Genomic DNA, 27,834 nt, shown 5'->3' with positions numbered 1-27,834 from the left:
TCACTTATAATTAGCTCCAAATTTCCCTTCAAAAAGGGAAATTTCCCTTCATGTGGCAACACTGGTCTCCTTCTTCCCTCCAGAATCCTTTTTCGTTCCGTCCCTTTTTTCGGGTTTTCCAAACAATCCGATTCTGCCGTACTCTCTACCTCAGATGTTATGCACATTCATTCTTCCCAAGATAAATGCATAAATTCCAGATAATATCGTATTAATAGTACAATTTGCTTTATTTGCATAATGTTATTACTTAATTAAATTATAATTTACAAGAGTATTTTTATAACCAAGCGACTAAAAAAAAGTAAGAAAGAATACTATTTCTTTACAAAGTGTCAACCGAGGACATCTATTGAGTACAATTGGTATTACAAAAGAACTTCAAAATGTATTACCGCCTACTGCTGCCATCTCACGTGTAAACAATAAATTAGATAACTCGTTACGCTAATTAAGCAATTTGAGGTTGGCAGTCCTGAATCAAATATCTTACAAATACTCACTTGAGTATAAAGCAAATTAATTCTCACCAGCATGACGCTTATGACAAAGTTTGTCATAATGTATTTAAATAATATGTATTGAATATATGTAATGAATAAACTTTGAATACGTACATAATTTAGTGTTACCATCTTGCATATGTATTTTCTTATTTTATTTCGCTCCATGTTGCATATGTGTAAAACATATGAAAGTTATACTGTACATGTTATATGTACAAAAAAATTATCTTCGGCATGCATTTATCATTCATTTTCTGCATTTCAAAAATACAGTTTGTGTGCTTGTTTTCAATTATTAGCTAATGTAAAATTTCTGGTGTTGAAAAAATATTTCAAAAGGTTTGTTCCAAATAAATGCTTTAGCACAGACATCTACCTCCCTTTTGCGTAATTTATGAGGATAATAACGTCTTTGATACTACTACTACTACCACTAGTAATAATAATGCCATTATTAATGTTATTATTATTACTAATATTATTGGTACGTTTATCCTGGTACTAGCCCCCTCCAGACAAAAATTCGTGGTTTCGCCTCTAGCCTTACTTCCACACTTGCCTTCCGTATCATCACGTATGCAACTTTCAAAAACCATTACACAATCGGAACTCAGTTTCTAAGTATTGCTTCATTGAATATTGAGAGCAAGATAAGATTTATTAGCTTTCAAGTTGAAACATTGGCCGCGAAAATAATACTGTGAACATCTCGTAGGTAGCCAACACTAATTAACAATTGCACTGTGTTACTTTACTTTATGTGCGTTTGTTGAGAAATTATGCTGAAAATATAATGTACGACTTACAGGACAGACTTTTCTTCCCTGCATATCCTTTCAATCTTCTCGTCAATCAATGAGAAGAGCTGTCATGTAAATAATACCCAAAGAAGCTATTCAATGTAAAGCATACTTAACAAAGCAAGGAAAATTTTATCAATGATTTTTGTATTATCAATAAAATATGTTGTATACACGTCTATTATATTATAATTTAAAGATATCGTACAAATATAATACTATTTTGCTGGCTTTCATTTATTTTATATGTGCTTTAAAAAGCCTCGTTGGTTCAGTCGGTAAATAATCTGACTGTCACGCTGAAGACGATGTCTCTGTTCCCAGGGTGGTTGGTCCCGATGAGGATTTTCTCAGCAACGTCCTTGAATCAAAACTGCTTTGAGGTACACCAGGGGTAAAAAAAATAGTATTTCTGGGGCCAGAACGTGATGCTAACACCACCTTTATAAATGGCCGGGATTGTGAATCATAATTCCTATATTCATTCATGGCATGTTACAACGCGCAGAAGGTACTTTTGCTTTTAAAACTTAGTGCATATTTAGTCGCACACCGTGGCCGTTCGGTCTAAGACGTCATGCTTTGGGCTCTGGCTACGGAACGCGCAGGTTCGAGTCTCCTAGGGGAAGCGTAACAACTTTCCTTCTTAGCTTTAGGACTGTGTATGGGACCGGTGGCCACTCACCATTCTGAGGAAACTGGAGAGCTACGAATGAGTAGCGTAATCCGGTCATGGAAACTTACAAAAATGGCCGGGGGTCGTCGTGCTGACCACACGCCACCTCGTAACAGGTTGGATGATCTCCCGCCTCGGCAGGTGGAAGTGAGGCCGGTAGTAGGTAGGTAGGCCTTAGCCCTGTATTAGTACATATTTGAATAGATACCGCGAGAATACACATTATGAAATTTGTTTGACTCAACTCAAATATACTGCATAAACTCTTTCCATGTAGATTTAATAGCCGGCATGCGTGGCAGAGTGGTTAGCACATCGCGCTACGACGCCAAGGGTCCCAGGTTCGAATCCCGGCCTGGGTATGGATGTTTGTGAGTGTCCATTCATCAATTTTATCATCATGACTCATCCCCATGTTCGCAATTAGCCAAAAGTGGCAGAAAAATAAAGTAAAATAAACCAATTTTTTTAAAAAACTAGATTTAATATTTAATATTTCTATTGCTTGATTGAATTGGTGTTTTAAGTCCGCTTTTTGCACAGAAAGGCTAATTGGGACTGGACCTAAAGTTTAAAGTCGGATCCGAACCACTATGTGCCTACACCGGGTATCGAACCCGGGACCTCTTGACTACAAGGCGACGGCGCTACCACTTTTTTTTTATTTATTTGGAACTATTACATATTATTGTGCATGTTATACATTGTAGGTCATTTTAAAGTGAACATTACATTTAGGAAATTTGCATATAACATATCTCTTTTACAACGAGAGATCATTTGGTATTCCTGGTGCAGGTGATTGATAAATTGGGTGTGAAAATCTTGTTGCCTATATATGGATACAAAAAGGGCATATTGGCCTAAGAGCCATTGTACACTGTGGCGTTTTGTTTTTGGATAATATGCAAAGGAAGGATACAAAAGAATATCTACTGAAATGTTACGTTCTGATGTACGACAAATTGTACTCACAAGTTTTTTTTTATATATAACCATGATTCTTGGATAATTTGACATTCACTAAGCTTATGCACTAAATTATCTTGTACATTACATGTAGCACATATTGGAGTATTTACTAATTTTATATCATAAAGTTTAACTCCAGTAATGAATATTTTGTGTACAATTATATACCACGCTGATCTGACTCTTAACGTAAGGTGGCGGGCCTGTATATTATTCCATACTTCCCGCCAATTGACTCTTGGATTCCGATCTACAATTTTACACTGTTTTTGTGATAGTGAACACATTCTTCTATATATTTTTGACGTCTCTTGCGTTGGAAGGATAGGAGATTGTATTAAAGCGTAACTGATATCTACTATTGTATTCTTAAAATACCATAATCTGTCCGGAAGTCTTGTAACATGAATGGGGGCCTCCAATTGAATGTTGTCCAAGGCGTGTCTCAGAACTTTACTAGTGAGGCTGTTTGGGTGTTGAATCAGTGTCGTTACATCAGCTTGGATACATAGAGTCTGACTTTTATATTCCACGTTTACAAGGTTCATTCCCCCTTCTGCATAGGGTAAACAAAGCGTTGCGTTATTTACACGCAAGATTTGACCGTTCCAGACAAACCAGCTCACAGCACTCTTGAGCTTAAAAATATCCAGTTGCCTCAACGGGAGGATTTTTGCTACATACCACACCTTGGAGAGAGCGTACACCTGTACAAGCGTCACTCTTGACTGTATACTAAGTATTCGAAATTTATTCATTTGTAGAACTGCTTTAACACCAATTGTCACTCTGTCATAGTTTAACTGGATCATTCGTTGAAGCGAGCGCGCGAAAATTATTCCAAGTATTTTTATCGATGGAACAACATGAAATTCTCCGCTCTGAGGGTAAGTTATATCCGGATAAGATTTGATTTTTTCTGATTTACTGTGAGCCCTGAAAGGGGACCAAATTCCTGTAATACTTTAGACGTTGCAGCAATATCAGACTGCGTATTTATTGATACATTGACATCATGAGCATAGGCCAACACCTTTGTGTTTATAGATTGTATGGTGATGCCTTGTACTTGCTTTTCTAATGCAGAAAGGAGGGGTCTCAATGAGATACAGAAAGCTATCATCGATAATGGGTCACCTTGTCTTACTCCCTTGTGAATAGGAAGTTCTCTTGTCATAAATCCATTTATTTGTATTTTGGATGTTGCGTTACTATAAAGGCTTTTAAATGCTGACAAAATATGTCCACGTATACCGTACTTTTGAAGCACATTAAATATGTAATCATGGTGTACCGAGTCAAATGCTCGTTCAAAATCTATTGCTAATATAGCATTATCATGGATATTGCTATTGACTCTATAACAGGTAAGCACTTCACGAAGCGTTTGTAAGACATTTGTAATTTTCTTGTTCGTACCAAAAACATATTGTGTATCTCCAACTAGTTTTTCTACATAGGGCATAAGTCTGCCTAGCATACAGCGAGAGAATGTTTTATAATCAGTACATAAGAGGGTAATGGGTCTATATTGACCAACTTCAGTGGGTTTCACACATTTTGGTATTAAAACTATAATCCCAGTATTTGAGGATTTTCCCATTTTATACCTTCGGAACACTGCATTTATCCATTCAGTTAGTGTTTTTCCCATCAACGTCCAAAATGTTTGGTAGAGTTTGTTTGGTATCCCATCCAGACCAGGTGCAGAAAACGGCTTCCCCGACTTAACCACTCGGAATACTTCTTCGCTTGTGTAGTCGTTATTTAATTGCTCACGTTCCTCATCGTCCAGGACCTCGGACAAGGATTCCAAGTTATACGTCAAATCTACATTATGTGTTATTGGTTGGGAAAATTGATTCTCAAAATAGTTGTAAAATCTGTTACGTATTTCCGGGGCTGTTTTTATTTTAATTTCAGAATTGTCGTTTATTTCGCTAATAAATTGTCTTTTCGCATTGTGTCTTTCTTGCAGCACGTGGCTTATAGATGCAACCTCTTCTTTATCAAAGTGGGGGAGTCTGCTGCGAATTTTTACACCTTGTCGTCTTTCAGCTGTCATCCTCAGCAGTACAGCTTGTACACGTTTTACCTCTGTTTGCACTTGTTTCCCTTCCGTGGCTTCATGAATAACTTCACGCAGCACACGGTAATAAAAATTATATTTATTATTCCAGTCACTAGAACGTTCCTTACAATAACTAAGACAGGGCCTCCCCCATGGCGCAGTGGTAGCGTCATTGCCTTGCAATCAAGTGGTCCCGGGTTCGATACCCGGTGGAGGCACAAGTGGTTCGGATCCCACTTTAAACTGTAGGTCCAGTCCCGATTAGCCTTACTGTGCATAAAGTGGACTTAAAACACCAACTCAAACAAACAAACAATAACTAAGACAAAACCGTTTTATGCCCGGTTTAAGAATTTCATCCCACCAGCGAATTATATCACTTTGTCTGGTACGGTGTGCTTCCCATACATTCCATTGGTCCTGAAAGGCTCGTTGGAAATTTGCATCTGTAAGGATAGAAGCATTTAATTTCCAGTAGCCATACCCTCTAGGTACTATAGGTATATCCACATTTATCGCCATGATTACGGCACTATGGTCTGAAAAACAGGTGGGTGTTATACTAAGTGACTTGATTTGTTGGCGTAAATGTGGTGTTACATAAAATCGATCTAAACGGGAAGCACAATTATTACGAATGTACGTGTACCCTTTCTGTCCAAAATATTTGTCATTCCATACATCTGTAAAATTAAACCCATTTACTAATTTTTGCAAAGAATTGGAGGTATTAAAGCCAGGTCTTTGGTCCTGCGGATGCAGGACACAATTGAAATCGCCCGCGCAAATTATATGTTCTCTTGTACCCTGCATTTCAGTAGCGACATCCGTCGCAAAAAACGCATCCCTCTGTTTCGTAAATTGTGTCCCTGAAGGTGCATATAAATTATATACCCAAACATTAGCTATTTTTTCTGAGATAATTCTACCATTGGGATGGCACATCACATTTGTAATCGGTACGGTGTTACGTACTAACAGGGCTGTTCCTGTCGCTTGAAAGGTCGCATTATTATAGACTAATATGTTTGGGGGAAGGTTAAATGCTGTTATTCCACATTCTTGAAGAAGTGCTATATCTAAAGATGATTGTAGGAAAAAATCTCCTAGCGCCTCCTGTTTAGTGAAAGATCGCATTTTGTTAATATTGATCGTAGCTAAACGGAGAGTAGTCATCATATATACAATTAACAGAAATTTAAGAACTAGGGTTACCCAACACTTTGAATTATACATTTTGCCCAGAGGACACTAATATTCGTACACTGTTTTTCCACTCACTTCCATGCACACGAAACGTAAACCTTGCATATGTGCACGGTACCTCGTGCAAACACGTGACCAAGGATCATATACCTTTACTCATTTTACACATGCTATTTCTGACTTTCATTTTTACTTGCACCCACACATTCACCAGACACACTAGGGGAAACACTGAATTTGGATCCGATCACAGGTTGTAAATCAACACTCGGGGCCAAATTTGTCACACTTTGGGATCTGGTTATACGCACTGGGGAGGGGGCTATTGCCTGCTGCTTCACATTCTTCTTGTGGTGGGGGGAGGTTGTCTAAAGATGCCACATCTTCCGCCCACGATGTGCTGTGGATAGACGCAGGTAGAGGTGTTTCCTTCGCAGGGTCCATTTTGTGTTCCAAAACATCAGCTTTTTCCGGCTCTATTTGCAGATTTTATCGCGTTCATTGTTCACATTTTTTCCTTGCAACTGCATTGGAATTGGCAACACTGTAAATTGTGTGTCAGCCTTTATATCCGTCTCGTGCGCTGAACGTTGGCTAGGTGGTCCATGTACCTTTGCTGCATATGACTGCTTAGGCTGGATTTCTACAGGAGTATCACATGCTCCAGTATTATCTTGCATCACTCTCTCACCCATAGCACCACGTCGTTGTGGACAAAACCGTGCTGTGTGTTGAGTGTCTTCACATATTTTACAGGTAGGTTTCTGTCCATAATATGTTACCCAATATTGCATGCACTGTATTTGGGATTGGCTTATTCAGAACCATTCTCACCAACTTAATGCCTGTACGAGTTTTATAAATATGCTCATTTGAATATCGCTCGTTCACCGGAGGGGTCTTAATTTCAGCATACTGCGCAAGCACTGTACGGATATGGCTCTCGGTTATTTCCATTGGTATAACATGTAGTCTCACTAGTGTAGTTGTCCTATCAGCCCAATCTAATCTAATTTCATGTTCATCATCCTCATCCCAATACACTAACTTCCCTTCAAATTTATTTATTAACTGTTCGCGTAATAGACGCGTCACTAGCTTAATATATACGCACTTACGGTATTGGTCCAGTTCAATACTTAATACCTGGTCTTCAGTCAAGGCAAGAGTATCCCGTATCCAACGATGAAGCATCAGCGATGATGGGCACTTCTTCATACTTGAAAACCATAACTTTAGCGTATTTACACGACGGAATTCCATTTTCCTTCAATTTAACAACTTTACGTAACTTGAAAATCTATGCGTTTCGCATCGTCTAGCACGCCAGAGTCCCGATGACTCACCGGTTCACGAGCAGAGACACGGCGATGTTGCTCGCGCGGGAACTTCCGCGGAACTCCACCACTAGGCCATCGGGGAGGCCATATTTGTGTGGCTTCACAAGACTTATTTTCTAATTGCGCACTGTATTATTAGTAAAACACATTTTATGTGTGTGTTGGATATGGTATGAGATTTAATGAGGAAAAGCGATGGATAATGTAATATTTATACATAGTCAATTAATGTATTATGTTCTTACAACAAATGTAAATATTACAGAATAGGAAGCCAGTGCCGAAATTAGCCGTAAGTTTTTTTTTTTAATTCCTCGCAGTAGTAAATATTGTTACAAATAAAATCTAAAAATTAGATCCTCAACTCAGGTGGATAAGAGACCAAATTATAATTCTCAGCTTGCATTTACCTACGATTATTAGAAGAATCATTCGACCGAAAAGCAATCTCTGCCTGTTGGCTGATAAATGCGACGTGCCTAAAATACAGGAAAACGTAATAGCATAATCGTTCCATTATTTTTGTTTTGTATTTGTATTGATTTTGTTTATTTCAAGTATAATTTAGCCCTTGGCTAATCGCAAAGATGAAAATGAATGGTGAGTAGATGAAATGGATGAAGGGATGATCACAAATCCATGTGGATCACAAACAGTACAGAGTAATACACAAATTGTTAGCCCACATGCCAGAGCCTAGTAAGCAAGCAAGAATGAAGTTCCTAGGATATATTACCTGGAAGAAATATTGCTATTTGAATGTTTCCCGAAAAGACAATCTTTATACAATAGCCATCATCTAATTCATTCACCGGCTCGGTAGCCGAGGACGTTAAGTGGTCGACTTTCGATTTCGCCTCCGAAGTTCCCGGTTCAAGTCCCAGCATGGGCATAGGTGTTCTCTGCGAGTCAGGCACGTATCCAGAAATTCCTTTCGTGGGGGCTAAACACCATATTTTTAAGGGGTATAGATAGAACCTCACAATTGTATGTTTAAGGCCAGTGGTGGCAATTGGGTTCAAAACGGGAGTGGGGGGTGCAAGAAAAGTTTAATTTATCTTCTCTTGGTATACAAGGGTTAGCATAAAGAGGCCATAGTGTGAAGGCAAAAAAATGGGGAGCAACTATCCCCAAAATCGTCGCCACTGTTCAAGGCTGCCAAATTATTCAGAACTTCAAATTGGAACATTTTTTACCACTCAACTCCTCTGTTTCCATGCATTAACATTGTGTGCCGGAACCATCTGAGTATGTGTGTGTTTGTCCATTTCTTCTCATCAGGCATCAAATCATCTATGGCGTCTTTGAGTGTTTTTACGAAGGTGTAACACATGCACGGGATGCACAATCCACTCGACAACGCGAGACTCAAACTGTGGGCTGCGAACTGGACGCAGAAAGTTCTCGAATATTTCTCTCTGATTCGAGCCTGAACACCACTACTGTGTCTTGTCCTCCCATGTTTGCAGTTCTTATAAAAGCCGAAACCCACCAAATTATTCATATTGAGGCGGAAGCACTCGCAAGTGTTCACAATTGTCTGTCACAGCTTCCGCAGTCTTGTCATATGTTGGCACGAAACAAAGTAAGTCTTCTCGAATACAGTTCAAAAAAATTAATTCACAATGAAAACCCTTCCGATCTCAACACATCTAGTGTTTCTTCTACCAACATGATTAAATGCTTACTCAATTATCTCCAGTGACGTGCCCAAGGGAGGGTTGGTGAGGTCATAACCCAATTTGACCAAGTATTCCTTAAAAAAAGAACGTCAAAGAGAGGAAAAGATGGCAAAATGAGGACTGACCACTAAAAATAGTATGCATAATCCTCCTCTTCTAAAATACTGGGAAAATTTGGTCCGGGCACAACTAAGTCATCACTCAAAACTTTGATTTTCAGTTGATCTGTGCAGCTTATTTCTTTTTTAATTAACCGCTCCAATACCCGTTACTGCTTAAATATTCGCTTTAGAGAGAGACCTTTGATCTCTTCGGCCCTCGACCCGAACTAGCACTACACTGAGGCTCCGGAAATTCCGCTGTCGTCAATGTCGACAGCTTTGGACCCCAACTGGAACTAGTAGTAGACTTCGTTACTTTACTGTATTTAGTCCTTTTCATCTTCGAATCACTAGATATTATATAGCCACCAATGGACACTGACTGATCACTAATCGACTGTATGAACTGTCACACTTACCTTTGAATTTTCATTAACCGATTCTGTTGTAGAGATCAACCTGGAAATTGAAGCCGCGTATTTTAACCTCATTATATTCTAGAACGTTCCGCAGATAGAACGATTCGTTAATGTTGCCAGTAGTTCGACTTCCTTCTCTTATTCAAAAACGTTCCCTCTCGCGCTTTCCAGAGATTAAAAAAAAAATAAAAATACAATGAATCGTCCTACGTGTGGTGCTACGTTTGCAGCTTCCAAATGGTGACAAGTCTTTGCATAGGGCTGTGACAACACCGAAAGCGCAAGAAAAGTTGTAATGCAATTTTATCAACAACAGGGTTATAGAACATTCTGTGTCTTGCCTCGATAATTATTTCTCTCAAATTATCATCACATTATTGAAGAAGCCATGAACCTAATTATATGTAGCGTAATTTTCTGAAGGGGTGCTGGAGCCCTCTGATTCCCACCTTGGATACGTGCTTGACTCGATAATTATTTCTCTCCTTAAATTAATCGTCACATTATTTTATTTCACACCACAAGAAACCAAAAACCTCATTTTATCTATTGTAAACCGCAAACTTTCTGGGGGCTCGAGTCCCCTAAGCTCCCCCTTGGATACGTGCCTGCTGCGAGTGTACCTTCATCAATTTAAACTAATCATCACTCGTCCTGTTCGTCGCGATTAGCCAAAAGTGGAAGAAGACGCTAAATAACAAAAACATATTTATCCTCATCGTGGCGATCAACCGGAGAATCTGAAAAGTAGCGTAAAAATATTAAAGGAAAATTCCAGCACATTCAGTACAAATTCATATCAGAATATGCCCGGACAAGAACTTTCCTTAGAATTAGACATTTAAAATAAATGCAATAGGTTAGCTGGAAAGAAAAGCCGGCAGTGGACTACAGCCTACAGAGACAAGATATCACGCATAATAATGTCTGAAAAATAAACTATGCATTGTTTCGGAATAAGTGTATTCTTCTATCGCGTATTTGATCTCTTGTTGTCAAATGAAATTAACAGCTTTGGTGTATAATATCAAAAGATGCATGAAAACACAGCGTTTCATGGGCCATCTGCTACATTCTCCGCATAGCTTTCTTCCGCTCGTGTCCTCTTGGTGACGTCACAAGCTCTAGCCAATAACGTGCAAGTCGCGGAGTGGCCCCCTCTGGTGCAAATTAACGTGGGGGATGCCATGGATCCCACACACACACACACACACACACACACACACACACACACACACACACACACACAAAACATTTTATCCCCGGCATAAGAAAATTATTCTTATCCCTGCCAGGGACGTTTTTATTCCTCTCAAAGAAAATGAATTTGAAAGCATATAGTAAACCATTTCTTAAGTAACAAACACAATTGCAAAATCGTTAGTGTCCATTAATGGTCCAGTCATCAAAGATTTATCTGCTGAAAAGTATGAAACCTTGTGGATTCGAGGAGGACACTATTCTGAGACTGACGAACCTCACCGATCCAAGACACAGCGGGCTGTTTTTCACTTTAGTTTTTAAGGCTGATATTTTGCATGTAAGTGTTCACAAACAACTTGTACGTAGGTTATATGGACGTTAAGTTTGAACTTGGTAATAGAAATTTGGCCAAGTGTTCGATGTTACTATTTCGATACCTCTTTTTGTGTATGATTTGGTTGGTTGGTTTGATGTTTTAAGTCCACTTGATGCACAGTAAGGCTAATTAAGACTGGACCTACAGTTTTAAAGTGGAATCCGAATCACTATGTGCCTCCACCGGGTAACTAACCCGGGACCCATTGATTATAAGGCGACGTTTACTAACTGGTAACATATATACATTTTCATACCAGCCCCCCCCCCCAAATGAAAATACAAATACGCCACTGAGTGGGCATCCTCCCAAAGCAAAAAGCTTAATTCGTACAGTGACAATACGTATTTTTTTTACCAGTATAAAACTCAATGTACAAAATCCATCAATTACACAGTTTAGTCCTGCAAATCCCTATATATATAAAGTAAGAACTGAATTTCTAATTGATGGGAAGACGTAGTTTTACTGAAAAAGGAAATGAATCAAGCACTTAGGAAAATCCAAGAGGAATGTGGAAAACAGTGATCCAAACATGAATTTACACACAGTCTTCAGGCAGCAGTGACTTATAACTTCTTAGAACTCTGATTTCGAAATTCAAACTGGTTCAACTGGTCCACCTAGTCTAAAGAGAATATAAGACTCTTCCACGTATTAGTAGTTCGAAACTTGATACATGATTGAATAAATGCGAAGTAAGTGGCAAGAGTCGCAATCTATATTTTAGCTGCTGCTGCTGAAGCACTAGTAAATTGTAAATTATTTGTGTATCACCGTGAGTAGAACGGATAACACTTACCGTCTATTAATTTATTCATAATGACGTTCGGCTATTGTTATTCTGTCATTTTTAATTATGATTAATAATGGTTTTTTATGTTAATTAATCAAGAGGCACGTGTAGATGGAGGAGGAGGAGATGAGTCATCGATGGCTCATGCGCACGTGTGAGTTTGGAATTAATGGTTTTCCATGAGTGCACAAAAGATACTATTATGTGTTACGTTCTTACCCTAACCTAACCCTATTGTACTTTATATATGCGTTACACCCGGATATGAGTCATGGACGATTCAGGCTTTCGTGGGATCTTGGAATTAATGGTTTTCCATTAGTGCATAATAGAACATACACTCATGCTCATAAATTAAGGATATTATAGGTTTTGGTGCCCCACGATACAGCACTGAAACAAACTAGTTGTGGGAGCACAGACACATGTTGAACACACAAGAAAGACATCCACATAACCTGTTTAACCCTGTTTATTGCAGAAAACTCGAGAAAAACCAAAGAGCGCACATATGATACAAAGCAAGGGAGATTGTAAAATGTTGTTCCACAGTTCTTTTAGCATGTGCACAGGTTTCAGTATTGAATGTGATGCCCATGCACATTGACACATGCAGTACAATGGCTTGGTATACTCTGGAGGGGGTTGTCGAGCAGCTGTTGGGGTATGGCCTCCCATTCTTGCACCAGTGCCTGTCGGAACTCCTGAGGAGTACGAGGAGGTGAAAGACGTGCGGCGACACGTCGGCTTAGAGCATCCCAAGCATGTTCGATTGGGTTGAAGTCAGGGGAATAGGCAGGCCACTCCAATCGTATGATGTCTTCTGTTTGAAGGTGGTACTCCACAATAGCAGCTCGGTGTGGCCTGGCATTGTCATTCATCAGGAGGAACGTAGGACCGACTGCACCTCTGAAAAGACGAACGTAGTCTTGCAGAATAACATCCCGGTACACCTGACCTGTTACAGTACCTCTGTCGAAGATATGCAAGGGTGTACGTGAACCCAGGATAATGCCACCCCACACCATGACACCACCACCTCCATACTGGTCCCTTTCGACTATGGTACCGGGTCGGTATCTGGTTCCTGGTTCACGCCAGATGGTTACACGACGAGAATCATTGTTGAGACTACACCTGGAGTCGTCAGTGAAGAGTACCTGAGACCATTCTTCCATTGTCCATGTCCTGTGTTCTCTACACCAGTTGTTACGGGCTACTCTGTGACCATGTGACAGTGGAATGCAAATTGCAGGCCTCCGGGCGAATAAACCGTACCTGTTGAGTCGTCTGTATACAGTGTATCTTGAAACAACTGTTCCAGTGGCAGCCATGGCCGTATTTAAGGGGGGGGTTCTTAGGGTTCAAACCCCCCCCGAAACGTCTGACATGTTAGATTTATACAGGTTGAGAATTCAAAGTCGAAAACTTATTCACAGCTCTACCTAGGTACAAAAATGCAACAGGAAGACAATGTGGAGAGAAATCCGCCTTGGGACAATTTAGTCAGAATTTTCAAACAGTTGGAATTCCTGAAACTTGAGGAAAACAGGTTCTATTTATGTCCATAACCCACCCGCGACCCTTAAACTTTCACTTGACCGTTCTCATTTCAGTGTTGTTTCTGGTTGGAACTCAAAATTTCCCCTTTTAACTTTTAAATTCCCTGGGCTGTTAGATAAGGTGTTTAACCCCCCTCCCCTTTCATTTCTATAATTATAATATTCAAATATCGTCTTTAAGTTTAAGATAGATATACAAAAGAAAAAGTTTAATGTTTTCATTTCCCAGTTTATTGCATATTTTTATACGTTTTTTTCCGTCTTTCCTATTTATCCCCCCCCCCCTGCAAAATCCCTTGTTTGAACAATTTCCCTACTGGGAATATTACTGCACCATGCGCGAGATGCGTCTGCATCGTGACAAATGAATGGATCGCTTAAGGTTGAATTTAGATTTGACTGTCAAACAATCATGACTCTTATAGTCCAGTCGTTGTCCTAGCCAATAGCCTCCAGTCTCAAATTTGTCATTGCTGGATGGAAGTATCTTTGTCCTTTTAGATCGCGTCCTTGTGGTGTGATACGAGTGTGTTTCTTGTGCCGGAGTTTTAGTGCTTTGCGAACCCAAAAATGAAACGCGGTGCAGATGGGAGAAGCGGACAACTCTCGATTGGGATGTTTTTCAAGAAAAAACCTAAAAGTGAAAACGGATGTAACAGTGGTGACACCTCTAATGATGACTTCGCCGCGAAATCAACGGATGACAAGCAAAATGATATTATCACAAATGCATCAGCCGATTTGTTGGTAACTAATAGTGATAGTTCTTTCTGTGAAAATGATATTGGCCTTTACCTTAATGTAGCAAATCTCAACAATCTGAAAAAAGAACAACTTTTGAAGAATCCGTGGGTTCCTTCTTCAACATATGCTTTCCCACGCAGAACTGCACGAAATCTAAGATTTCAGCTAACGTGGTTGGAAAAGTTTCCGTGGCTAGCCTATTCCAGTAAACTGGAAGGCGCATTGTGCAAAGTGTGCGTACTGTTTTCTCGAGGGGAGGAAGGGGGTAAAGGGGGGCATCAACATTTAGGGGCTCTCGTTACCAAAGAGCACTGCAATTTAAAAAATGCTTTGGAAGATTTTGCAAACCATGCGAATACGTCATACCATAAACGGTGTTTAGAGCTAGCCGAGAATTTCATAAAAGTGACTGAAGGGAAAAGTAATAAGATAGTGGACCAATTGTGCAGCGAGCGAGCTAAACAAGGAGCTGAAAATCGCGAGAAACTGCGCTCCATTATAGAAACAATTATTCTCTGCGGTCGTCAAGAAATTGCCCTTCGCGGAACGGATGACTTTGGAAACGTGATGAAGTCTGAGGAGGCTGAAACAAACGACGGTAATTTCCGTGCCTTACTACGGTTCCGTGTAAGTGCAGGTGACGTTGTGCTTCAGAAACATTTGGAATCGGGTGCGCTCAATTCAAAGTACACAAGCCCTACCATTCAGAACGAGTTAATTACGATTTGTGGTGACATAATTAAGAAAGAGATAGTGGAGAAAGTGAATGCTGCCGAGCGTTTCTCTGTGATGGCAGACGAAACTACAGACATTTCTCGAATAGAACAGGTATCTGTGTGTGTGCGTTATGTAGATGTGAAGGAAGGTAAAATTCGCGAAGACTTTCTTGAATTTGTTCCAGCAGTCGACCTTACAGGCAAGGGCTTGGCCACGCTGCTTTCTGCAACCTTAAAAAGAAATAACATAAACTGTCATTTCTTGGTTGGACAGGGATATGATGGAGCGTCAGCCATGAGCGGTTACCTGCATGGTGTTAATGAATATATTAGGAAGGACCACCCCATGGCTCTTTACGTCCATTGTAGTGCTCATTCCTTGAACCTTGCTTTGGCAAATTCGTGTACTCTATCGTCCATACGCAATTGCCTAGGAAGCATTCAGTGTGTTGCAAATTTCTTCCGTTCGTCTGCTCAAAGAAACGAAGTTCTGAAAACGGCAATAAAAGAAAACCTACCAGAATGTCAACATGCAACTCTGTTAGGTCTTTGTGAAACAAGATGGGTCCATAAGCACGAGAGTGTTATCAGATTTAAAGAGTTGTACCCAGCTGTAGTGAATGCACTGGAGTTGCTAGAATTGTCTGCAAACAAAGAGACTGCTCAAAAGGCATGCCAATTGTTAAGTGCCATTGAAGGAGCTAAATTCGTAGTCCCCCTCCTGATTTTAGAAAACATATTTTCTTACACCCTAACTTTATGTAGACAACTCCAGGCTGTAAATGCAGACTTAGCAGAAGCTTGCAACCATGTGGACCATGTTATCAATACTTTAAATGCCATGCGCGAAAATGTAGAAGAAGAATTCAAGAAGATTTTCGCCTATGCCACTTACATGGTTACTGAAAACGGTGGCCATATGGATTTTCCCAGGATCGTGAAAAGACAAGCCCATCGAGACAATATCCCGTCTATGACCTGTGAGGAGTATTATAAGTTGAATGTTTTTCTTCCATTTCTAAACCATATTATAACACAGCTTAGTGACAGATTCCAACGCCACAGGACACTGATCTCTTCTTTGCAAAATGTTATTCCAAGTAAATGTGTTACAGCCAATAGTGAAGACCTGAAGGAATGTGTAGACTTTTATAAAAACTGCCTTCCTGAGCCCAGTATTGCCCACGCTGAATTTGCGGTGTGGAAATCAAAATGGGAGAAGCACAACACACCACCCAAGTCTGCTGTAGAAGGATTTGTGCAGTGCAATTCTTCATTATTTCCGAACATAAGTAAACTTCTACAGATACTGGCTACATTGCCAGTTTCAACTTCTTCACCGGAAAGAACATTTTCATCACTCAGACGACTGAAGACTTACCTTCGAAATTCCACCAGTGAAAATCGACTCAACGGTCTGGCATTGATGTCTGTTCATCGCAACATGAAGATAAACCCTGAGGATGTGCTCGACCAGTTTTCAAAGCGTTCTCGGCGTTTTGTATTGTAGCTTCCATTTCGGTGAGTTGTTTCCCTTTATTATTATTATTATTATTATCATCATCATCATCACCATTATCATCACCACGATGATCATTATTGTAGGAGAAAAGTTTGAATTTGAATTTTGTATGTGTCACATTTTAAATATTATTGCTGCCACATATTCTTCATTTCTTTATTCACTAATTCTTTTCGTTGTTGCGAGAACATCATTGAAGCATTAAGTAGACGTTTTCTGTATTTTCAAAAAAATTACTGCATATAAGTTTCTATTTTAGTTATTTTATGTCGATTTTCTACATTGTGGGTTAACCGCGACGATGAGGATGTACCTACCCATGCTTGACCAGAGTTCGAACCTGGAACCCTCTAACTTCGTACTTTACTCTTACTATTCCCGCAGGGCAGCTAGTGTAGTATTTACATTTAACCATTTTTTCGTGCCATGAAACATATATTGTTTAGTGACTGCATGTAATACTATTAACTATATGATCAATTATGGTTGAACCCCCCCCGAAATATTTTTCTGTCTACGGCCATGGTGGCAGCTGCAAGGTCTCAAGCAAGGCCACCGGCAGTACTCCGTCAGTGTCTCCGGGCACTTACGGTGAGATACCTGTCTTCTCGTGGTGTTGTGACGTCCACTGCTGTAGCGCCGAGACACGTTTCCAATCTGTTGGAATCGTTGCCATAATCGTGAGATGACACTTTGTGGCACATGGAGCACCTGTGACACGACCTGCTGTCTTTGGCCCGCCTCTAGCCGCCCAAGTATTCTTCCCCTTATTACATCATCAATATGGGTTCGTTGAGCTACTTCACACACACACTTACCATTCGCACAACCGAACACAACTGCACAACACACTTCCTATAGGCACTGTACTCTGGTCAGCAGTTTCGCTCCTGTGAGTCATTTGTCTGCTTACAGCGCCACCACACACTGGATCAAGGTCATAGTCAACACAGGTTCTTTGGTACAGTACACACAGTGGCGTAGCGAGATTCTATGAAAGGTGTAAGGCTTCCTTAGATAAACCTGATCTGAATATTGGATAAAGAAAACCCAAAGATATTTTAAGTAAATAGAATCTATTTGAATGTAAGTCATGCATGGGCATACTCAATTTCAAACACAGAATGCACACACTCTATGTTAACAATAATAGCATATGCGTGTATTACTTAATGAAAATTCTCATTTATACTGTAACTCGATCCGACGATCCTTTAGTCTGAACACCTCCAACACGTCGTCGTAGAATCGGGAGTTTCTGGTCAATGTCTTGAGCAGTTCCTTTTCAATGGATATCAGTCCCAAGTCAGATTTCCTTGCTTGAGTCTGTGTGCTGCGTTGAAATGTGTGAATCCTCTTCAGTGCAGAAAACTACTTTTTCACCGACGAGCTTGAGGCAGGAACAGTGAGGAACAATTCTGTTAGTTTGTACACTTGTTCAACAGCTTCATTCAAATGGGTAGTACGCAAGTACTCATGAAGTTCAAACACACTCTTTACTCGATATTCGGCTTCAGAATAAATTACCTGTAGCTCAACTTTCAACTAGTAGCAATTGACAAATTTCGCATACAGCTTAGTTAAGGACACATGTCATATTTTTATTCTTATTATTCTTTTTCTTTCACTAAAAAGCCATTTGAGGGAAATGCTTAGGATACAATTTGCAAATGCAAATGCATTCGAGAATATTACGCCCGACCCTGTGGCCGAGTGGTTAGCACATCGCGCTGCGAAGCCAAGGGTCCCGGGTTCGAATCCCGGTCGGGCTTGGTTGTTTGTGAATGTTCATTCATCAATTTCATCATTTCATCACTCATCCCCATCTTCGCAAATTAGCCAAGAGGCACAAGACGCGAAGTAAAATAAACTAAATCAATCAATCAATTCGAGAATATTACTCATTATCATGGTTACGATATTTGCGCACATTTTGAAAAGCATATCAAGCAGCTTAGTCAAAGGAAAAGGTAAAACAAATCTGTAAATCATAACGCTAAGTATTACGCGTATGTTTTTAATATTACGGGCAAGTGGGATGCAGGCGCCTAAGTTTGCGGACGCTGCCGGATCTAGGATTGCCCGGCATTCCTCCTCGCTGCTTCTAATGAAGGCAATATCCAATATTAAACCATCTCTTTGTGAACTTAATAGTTAGTTTACACATTTAAAATGACACCCGTTTTGTTAGCTACACCTACCGTCAAGCATTGTTGAAACAACACGGGAGTCGATTTATTTGGTTCTCTTCCGACCGTGGCAAACAGACGCAGCGGGGACAGAAATCTCGCCAGTTAGTAATGCGCATTACAGTGCGTCAGAATCGGGGCGCCCTGTCATTGGTTGAGTAGATACTACATAAGCAAACACACCCACCATGGGCGAGTCCAAATCATTTCTTCCATTCACTCGCACGTAAGTCCTCTCATGAAGCCTTACAGAGAAACAACTCGAATCAAAACAAGTCCTCAATTGTTTCGTTAAAAGTTCAACTTGAAGTCTGATGTGTGTTCAAGCGATAAATATGGGAATGAAATACATTTTCTTCAATAATTTCAACTTGTAAGGTGGACTTACAAGCCTTACGTGGGCACTACGCCGCTGAGTACACAGACATCATTTCAAGCTGCAACGTGCACACCAAATATTTATTTGCACAAGATTCAGCATTATCCTTAATTTATGAGCATGAGTGTATTATGGAACCCTATTCTAACGCAGTTTATGCTTTTTTATACGTTTTACGCCCGGATATGAGTCATGGACGATTCATGCACTCGTGGGAACTTGAAGTTAATGCGTTTTATTCACTAACAAGGAGACGGTTCCGGCCTATTCTAAGCCAATTGATGGCGTCAGGCGATGTTTGCAGGCGTTGATGACGTCATGAGCAGCCATATTGGGAAGCTGGCGACTCATATTAGCTATAATTTTCGATCTGGATTTATCCGGATTCAACCGACCCCGAAGCGATATGGGGTAGAAGATATTATAACACAATATATGGCGTTAGTATATGTTCGCTTTAAAGACGAAGAAATTGAACGATGTAGCATATATGAAAACGAAGTATACGGGCAGAATGCAGGTTATTAATAATAATTGCTCTTAAAGAAGGCAAGAATACGCTGACCGCAAGACCCCTCTACAAGGTTGCGGACGAAATTCGCACCAGAAAAGAAGAATATTTCCCCCACGGCCACCCGAACCGCGAGCGATCATTGACGGCCGAGGGTGAGAAAGGCTCTCTATTGTTAGCTTCCCCATCGGTCTTTTTCCGGAGCTGAAGGGGATAATGTTGTGTGTCGCCAATATTTTAACACGTTTGTATTGATTTTTTTGAGATTCCAATTTTGTTTTGCGGAAGTAATTTAGGCGGTTTTCTTCCTCCTTTCTTAACATTGTAAAGACTATTTGACCTAAAGCGTAAGGAATTTGGCTGAACTAGAAACAATCAGACTCAGTATCTACAGGTTAAAGTGGATGAGACCCACTATTTGCCCTTATTTCTAGGTTTCGAACCATGGACCCATTGATTATTGCTTTATAAGCTACATGATGGTTGTTAATGCGTATTCTTTATGTAAGATTGACCAGATTTTCACTCTAAGGGTCAATATTTCACATTTTTCGCGTATTTTTACTCAGAAAACGCTATTTGAACGATTCAAGCAAGAGTTTGTATGGCAATTTAGACACACAGTGTGCTTCTTCAACTTTAGCTGAAGTTTAGGTTTATTTTTACCAAAATTATACTATTTATACTATTCAGACAACATTTTTTTATTAAATTTTGGACTCACAAAGACATTTTTTCAACTTTTAACTTATTATATTAAAAGTTTATTTCCATTTTTTACTCTAATATCACAATTTAAGCTATTCAGGCAGGAGTGTTTATTACATTTTGTACTTACAAAGATATTTTTTTTAAACTTTTAACTTATTATTTACAAGTTTAGGCTTATTTTTTACTCAAGTAACACAATTTAAGCTATTCAGGTAGGAGTGTTTATTGCAGTTTAGACTCGCAAAGATATTTTTTCAATTTATTTTATTAATGTTTCTATTTATTGCCTTTTGTATCTTATATTTATAAATTTTTAACTTTGATTTTTTTTTATTTAAATAATTTCTCTAATCACTAAGGAAGAAGTACTTTTAACTAAAACTTTAGCCACAAACTTTATTATTACTATTATTTTTATTATTATTGATTTTTGATGTAGTTGTTGAATATTGTTGTTGTTATAGTTATTAGGGTTTATTGGCTTATACCAAGTTATTTTTGGTTTGCTTCGTAGGAAAGTTTGTTTATTTCAGAGTTTCCTCGGTATTTTTTTACTGTTAGGGTAGGTAAAGTTTCCTAAATATATGAGTAGGGTTCCATATATTCTTGTTCTTGCATGTTTTTCATATGATGTGATCAGCACAACTCTCCAAGTGTTTTTACTCTATGTTTCCATTTTATTGAGGCTTAGTGATTCCTAGAGCCACTTTATGCATGAGAGAAAGCTTGAAAATTTCGATCTCAGATAACCCACAACCCATATGTCAGAGTATTTTCGAGTATATTTTAGACTTATTATGTGCCACTAGAATATCACTGTTTGCTTAATTTTTAAGTATGTTGCGCAGTTATTGTATTTTTTGCTTTTACTTACTAGATAAACTGTACAAAATGTTTAATATTTGTACTTTTTGAACTTATAAGAGGCCAAACTTTTACTGTAACTAAAATTATTATGTGTCTATGAGGACTGAAATCCCTTTACCAAGAGGACTATAACTGGACGTTTATTAATATTGTTTATTTTACCCCTTAAATATAACACTATAATGACAAATCACAGGACAAGACGATGTTAGCATATGACTACATGGCTCTTAAGTCCACCTGCCAAACTTTCTTTTACCATACTAGAAGAAATATTTACCCTTATAGCCCTTTATTCAGGGTACTTTTCAAGTATTACTGACTTTCTTGAGTGATAGACTTAATATCAGGGGTTATTTGTATCTGTTACATCATGCGAGTCTTATTTTGACTACAATCGGGACTAAATTCCACTGACTGAAGCTTAAAGCTTAGGCTCTAAAGGGGCCATTTAACACGTATAGTGACAATTCATAGGACAATATGAACCTTACAGAGGCTTGCAGGAGGCATAGGAACACACGCCAGAGCCTTATTAGACTTCAAGAAACACGTTCAAGGAGTACTACGAGGAATCGAAGTTGATTTTTTGAGAACTTTCCTATTAGGTTACCAGTTACACAGCCAATATTTGCTATTTCAAGTAACTACATGTACCAGAACATCTTACAGCCCAACACTAACTAGACTTCAATTTATATTATATTAGGTGCTAAATGTAGCAAGAACACTGATTGTACATACTTTTGAGAATCCAACTATAACAGGATTTTTCTATGTAAGTATATTTTTATTGATTACTAACTTTAACAGACCAAGACGGCACAATTCACTAAACATAGTACTATAGTGTAGGTGATTGCATGAAAAGTAGAAATTATAACAATCACAAGATTTCGCTTTTCGCTTTTGTGACTAATAGCGACTCTGAGGATGAATGGAAGGACAAAAATCTTAAGGACTGGATATATTTTACCACTACAGACGCCTATGTAGAAACACTAGAGTACTGTTAGCTTTCAAAATTGAGGTTATACTGTACTGTTTTTTAAATATTTTGTGTTTGGCACGCTTAACAAGTTACACTTATATCCATTTCAGGATAAATATTGCTAAAACTCTCAAATTTACTCTGTACAAGTTGATATTTCTGCTATCAAAGGAATTAACAACCATATTTTACAAACAAAAGGTATTGCTTACACTTTATTTACTTCAATCAGAGACTAATATTGTACAGTAATTGAATCATTCAGCCCTAGTCAATACTTTACTGCATCAGAAAGTTTGTTATTAAACTAATAAGTATGCTATTTTGTGTTATTCTAAGGAAAACTTTGTTTAATTTACTGCTTATGATGCAAAGTTTTGCACAATTTTCGATATATTCACTACCTTCAAACCAAACAATTGTACTTATTTAGCGTATTTAATTTATATTTCTTGTAATTAACTTATGTTTCTTATAATTAACAAACTAAACTAATTACTTTGACATGTTAAAAACCTTATTTTTTACTATTTCCTATTCTACCAGGTTCCATATTGCTGTTTTTATCAATTTATGTAAGAGCACACTCTGGTAAATACACACATATTCTCTTTTATACACACACACACACACCAACACACACACACACACACACACACTTACACATTTATACGAACATACATCTGACGTTTTTCAATATTTTACTATGAAGTTTGCACCGTCGCTATTCAAACAAGGGCAGGCAATGTAGTATTTATGAGTATTAGTAAGCCCAAAGTGCTATTTTTTTGGTGTCCAAGTTCAGATGAGAACTGAGCTGAGAGTCTGCTATGTGCCTTTTTCAATAACGAAATAATAAAATAGTAATCAACAATAAAGTTAAAAAAGATAGCACTGAAGTCAAACAACCTAACTCAGATAACAAGCAACAACAAGGAAAATCAGAAACCAACATGGAATTCAGAAAGGAACATCAATAGCCACAGCCATAGCAAGAATATTAGGTAGTCAAACAAGCTAACTCAAATATTTTGCATGGTCTTTTGAGATATTGAGTGTCTGCTGTAATGATAGTAATTTTCTTTCCTTCTTGTGTTGTTGTTCTTGTGTTGGTTTCCTATTTTCGGTCAAGTTGCACTACTTAGAATAATCGCTATTGTCTTATTGTTCTATGAAGCTCCCCTGAATAATGATTTGCATGATGCCCTATACTCCGGGCTGTACCTTGTTCTGAGTGCTTTCTTTTGAAGCCTTAGTATTCTGGTAGTACAGTATTATTAACGTAGAGGTATATTAGTTCGAGAAAATATGTATTTTTCTGATTAACTATAGTGGCTTAGTTGTTCTAGCAGGTATAAGTAGTTACTGCTGATGTTGTTAATTTCCTATTCGCATGTGCTATGTATGGTGTAGCTAATTTGGGTAATTATAATTCTGTCCCTTTTATTCCCATGTTGTCGAGTTTCTCCATAAGCATGCCCTGTTTTACTCTATTCTTTGCCTTGTTGCTGCTTGATGTCTGAGGTATGTTGATGCTTGATATCTGAGTTAGCTTGTTTGACTACCTAATATTCTTGCTATGGCTGTGGCTATTGATGTTCCTTTCTGAATTCCATGTTGGTTTCTGATTTTCCTTGTTGTTGCTTGTTATCTGAGTTAGGTTGTTTGACTTCAGTGCTATCTTTTTTAACTTTATTGTTGATTGCTATTTTATTATTTCGTTATTGAAAAAGGCACATAGCAGACTCTCAGCTCAGTTCTCATCTGAACTTGGACACCAAAAAAATAGCACTTTGGGCTTACTAATACTCATAAATACTACATTGCCTGCCCTTGTTTGAATAGCGACGGTGCAAACTTCATAGTAAAATATTGAAAAACGTCAGATGTATGTTCGTATAAATGTGTAAGTGTGTGTGTGTGTGTGTGTGTGTGTTGGTGTGTGTGTGTGTGTATAAAAGAGAATATGTGTGTATTTACCAGAGTGTGCTCTTACATAAATTGATAAAAACAGCAATATGGAACCTGGTAGAATAGGAAATAGTAAAAAATAAGGTTTTTAACATGTCAAAGTAATTAGTTTAGTTTGTTAATTATAAGAAACATAAGTTAATTACAAGAAATATAAATTAAATACGCTAAATAAGTACAATTGTTTGGTTTGAAGGTAGTGAATATATCGAAAATTGTGCAAAACTTTGCATCATAAGCAGTAAATTAAACAAAGTTTTCCTTAGAATAACACAAAATAGCATACTTATTAGTTTAATAACAAACTTTCTGATGCAGTAAAGTATTGACTAGGGCTGAATGATTCAATTACTGTACAATATTAGTCTCTGATTGAAGTAAATAAAGTGTAAGCAATACCTTTTGTTTGTAAAATATGGTTGTTAATTCCTTTGATAGCAGAAATATCAACTTGTACAGAGTAAATTTGAGAGTTTTAGCAATATTTGTCCTGAAATGGATATAAGTGTAACTTGTTAAGCGTGCCAAACACAAAATATTTAAAAAACAGTACAGTATAACCTCAATTTTGAAAGCTAACAGTACTCTAGTGTTTCTACATAGGCGTCTGTAGTGGTAAAATATATCCAGTCCTTAAGATTTTTGTCCTTCCATTCATCCTCAGAGTCGCTATTAGTCACAAAAGCGAAAAGCGAAATCTTGTGATTGTTATAATTTCTACTTTTCATGCAATCACCTACACTATAGTACTATGTTTAGTGAATTGTGCCGTCTTGGTCTGTTAAAGTTAGTAATCAATAAAAATATACTTACATAGAAAAATCCTGTTATAGTTGGATTCTCAAAAGTATGTACAATCAGTGTTCTTGCTACATTTAGCACCTAATATAATATAAATTGAAGTCTAGTTAGTGTTGGGCTGTAAGATGTTCTGGTACATGTAGTTACTTGAAATAGCAAATATTGGCTGTGTAACTGGTAACCTAATAGGAAAGTTCTCAAAAAATCAACTTCGATTCCTCGTAGTACTCCTTGAACGTGTTTCTTGAAGTCTAATAAGGCTCTGGCGTGTGTTCCTATGCCTCCTGCAAGCCTCTGTAAGGTTCATATTGTCCTATGAATTGTCACTATACGTGTTAAATGGCCCCTTTAGAGCCTAAGCTTTAAGCTTCAGTCAGTGGAATTTAGTCCCGATTGTAGTCAAAATAAGACTCGCATGATGTAACAGATACAAATAACCCCTGATATTAAGTCTATCACTCAAGAAAGTCAGTAATACTTGAAAAGTACCCTGAATAAAGGGCTATAAGGGTAAATATTTCTTCTAGCATGGTAAAAGAAAGTTTGGCAGGTCTTGTCCTGTGATTTGTCATTATAGTGTTATATTTAAGGGGTAAAATAAACAATATTAATAAACGTCCAGTTATAGTCCTCTTGGTAAAGGGATTTCAGTCCTCATAGACACATAATAATTTTAGTTACAGTAAAAGTTTGGCCTCTTATAAGTTCAAAAAGTACAAATATTAAACATTTTGTACAGTTTATCTAGTAAGTAAAAGCAAAAAATACAATAACTGCGCAACATACTTAAAAATTAAGCAAACAGTGATATTCTAGTGGCACATAATAAGTCTAAAATATACTCGAAAATACTCTGACATATGGGTTGTGGGTTATCTGAGATCGAAATTTTCAAGCTTTCTCTCATGCATAAAGTGGCTCTAGGAATCACTAAGCCTCAATAAAATGGAAACATAGAGTAAAAACACTTGGAGAGTTGTGCTGATCACATCATATGAAAAACATGCAAGAACAAGAATATATGGAACCCTACTCATATATTTAGGAAACTTTACCTACCCTAACAGTAAAAAAATACCGAGGAAACTCTGAAATAAACAAACTTTCCTACGAAGCAAACCAAAAATAACTTGGTATAAGCCAATAAACCCTAATAACTATAACAACAACAATATTCAACAACTACATCAAAAATCAATAATAATAAAAATAATAGTAATAATAAAGTTTGTGGCTAAAGTTTTAGTTAAAAGTACTTCTTCCTTAGTGATTACAGAAATTATTTAAATAAAAAACAAAAATCAGTTAAAAATTAATAAACATAAGATACAAAAGGAAATAAATAGAAACATTAATAAAATAAATTGAAAAAATATCTTTGCGAGTCTAAACTGCAATAAACACTCCTACCTGAATAGCTTAAATTGTGTTATTTGAGTAAAAAATAAGCCTAAACTTGTAAATAATAAGTTAAAAGTTGAAAAAATCTCTTTGTAAGTGCAAAATGTAATAAACACTCCTGACTGAATAGCTTAAATTGTGAAATTAGAGTAAAAAATGGAAATACATTTTTAATATAATAAGTTAAAAGTTGAAAACATGTTTTGTGAGTCCAAAATTTAATTAAAAAAATGTTGTCTGAATAGTATAAATAGTATTATTTTGGTAAAAATAAACCTAAACTTCAGCTAAAGTTGAAGAAACACACTTTGTGTGTCTAAATTGCCATACAAACTCTTGCTTGAATCGTTCAAATAGCGTTTTCTGAGTAAAAATACGCGAAAAATGTGAGATATTGGCCCTAAGAGTGAAAATCTGGTCAATCTTACATAAAGAATACGCATTAACAACCATCATGTAGCTTATAAAGCAATAATCAATGGGTCCATGGTTCGAAACCTAGAAATAAGGGCAAATAGTGGGTCTCATCCACTTTAACCTGTAGATACTGAGTCTGATTGTTTCTAGTTCAGCCAAATTCCTTACGCTTTAGGTCAAATAGTCTTTACAATGTTAAGAAAGGAGGAAGAAAACCGCCTAAATTACTTCCGCAAAACAAAATTGGAATCTCACAAAAATCAATACAAACGTGTTAAAATATTGGCGACACACAACATTATCCCCTTCAGCTCCGGAAAAAGACCGATGGGGAAGCTAACAATAGAGAGCCTTTCTCAACCCTCGGCCGTCAATGATCGCTTGCGGTTCGGGTGGCCGTGGGGGAAATATTCTTCTTTTCTGGTGCGAATTTCGTCCGCAACCTTGTAGAGGGGTCTTGCGGTCAGCGTATTCTTGCCTTTTTTAAGAGCAATTATTATTAATAACCTGCATTCTGCCCGTATACTTCGTTTTCATATATGATCGTTCAAATTCTTCGCCTTTAAAGCACACATAGGCTAACGCCATATATTGTGTTATAATATCTTCTACCCCAGATCGCTTCGATTCCAGTTGAATCCGAATAAATCCAGATCCTTAATTATACCTAATATGATCCAGCACCGATGTCAAAATGGCCGCTCATAACGTCATCGACGACTGCAAACTTCACATAAATAGCCAAAAATTGGATTAGAACAGCCAAAAACGTTTCCTGAAAACGCATTAACTTCAAGTTCCCACTAGTGCATGAATCGTCCTTGACTCATCCTCGCGTATAAGAAAAGCATAAACTGCATTAGAATAGGCCGGAACTGGGTTCCTTGGGTTAGAATAGGCCGGA

At 37.9% G+C, this 27,834-nt stretch overlaps 1 protein-coding gene and 1 non-coding gene across 2 annotated transcripts; both read left to right on the top strand.

Annotated features, from left to right (window-relative positions):
- Positions 1-5,168: 5,168 nt before the first annotated feature.
- On the top strand, positions 5,169-5,243 carry TRNAA-UGC (transfer RNA alanine (anticodon UGC)). The gene has a single exon. It is a non-coding gene; the product is annotated as a tRNA-Ala (tRNA).
- Positions 5,244-14,280: 9,037 nt separating this feature from the next.
- On the top strand, positions 14,281-16,680 carry LOC145982813 (52 kDa repressor of the inhibitor of the protein kinase-like). Its single transcript, XM_083116181.1, has one exon. The coding sequence runs from the start codon at positions 14,281-14,283 to the stop codon at positions 16,678-16,680; it is 2,400 nt and encodes a 799-aa protein (XP_082972307.1).
- The last annotated feature ends 11,154 nt before the right edge of the window (positions 16,681-27,834 follow it).

The sequence above is a fragment of the Lepisma saccharinum genome, unplaced genomic scaffold (assembly GCF_977018435.1).
Source record: "Lepisma saccharinum unplaced genomic scaffold, izLepSacc3.1 HAP1_SCAFFOLD_435, whole genome shotgun sequence".
NCBI lineage: Eukaryota > Metazoa > Arthropoda > Insecta > Zygentoma > Lepismatidae > Lepisma > Lepisma saccharinum.
Note: the sequence above shows the minus strand (reverse complement) of the source record. Positions and strands in the feature narration are given on the sequence as shown.

Coding starts and splice junctions, on each gene's coding strand:
- LOC145982813 (XM_083116181.1), top strand. CDS start 14,281: ATGAAACGCGGTGCAGATGGGAGAAGCGGACAACTCTCGATTGGGATG.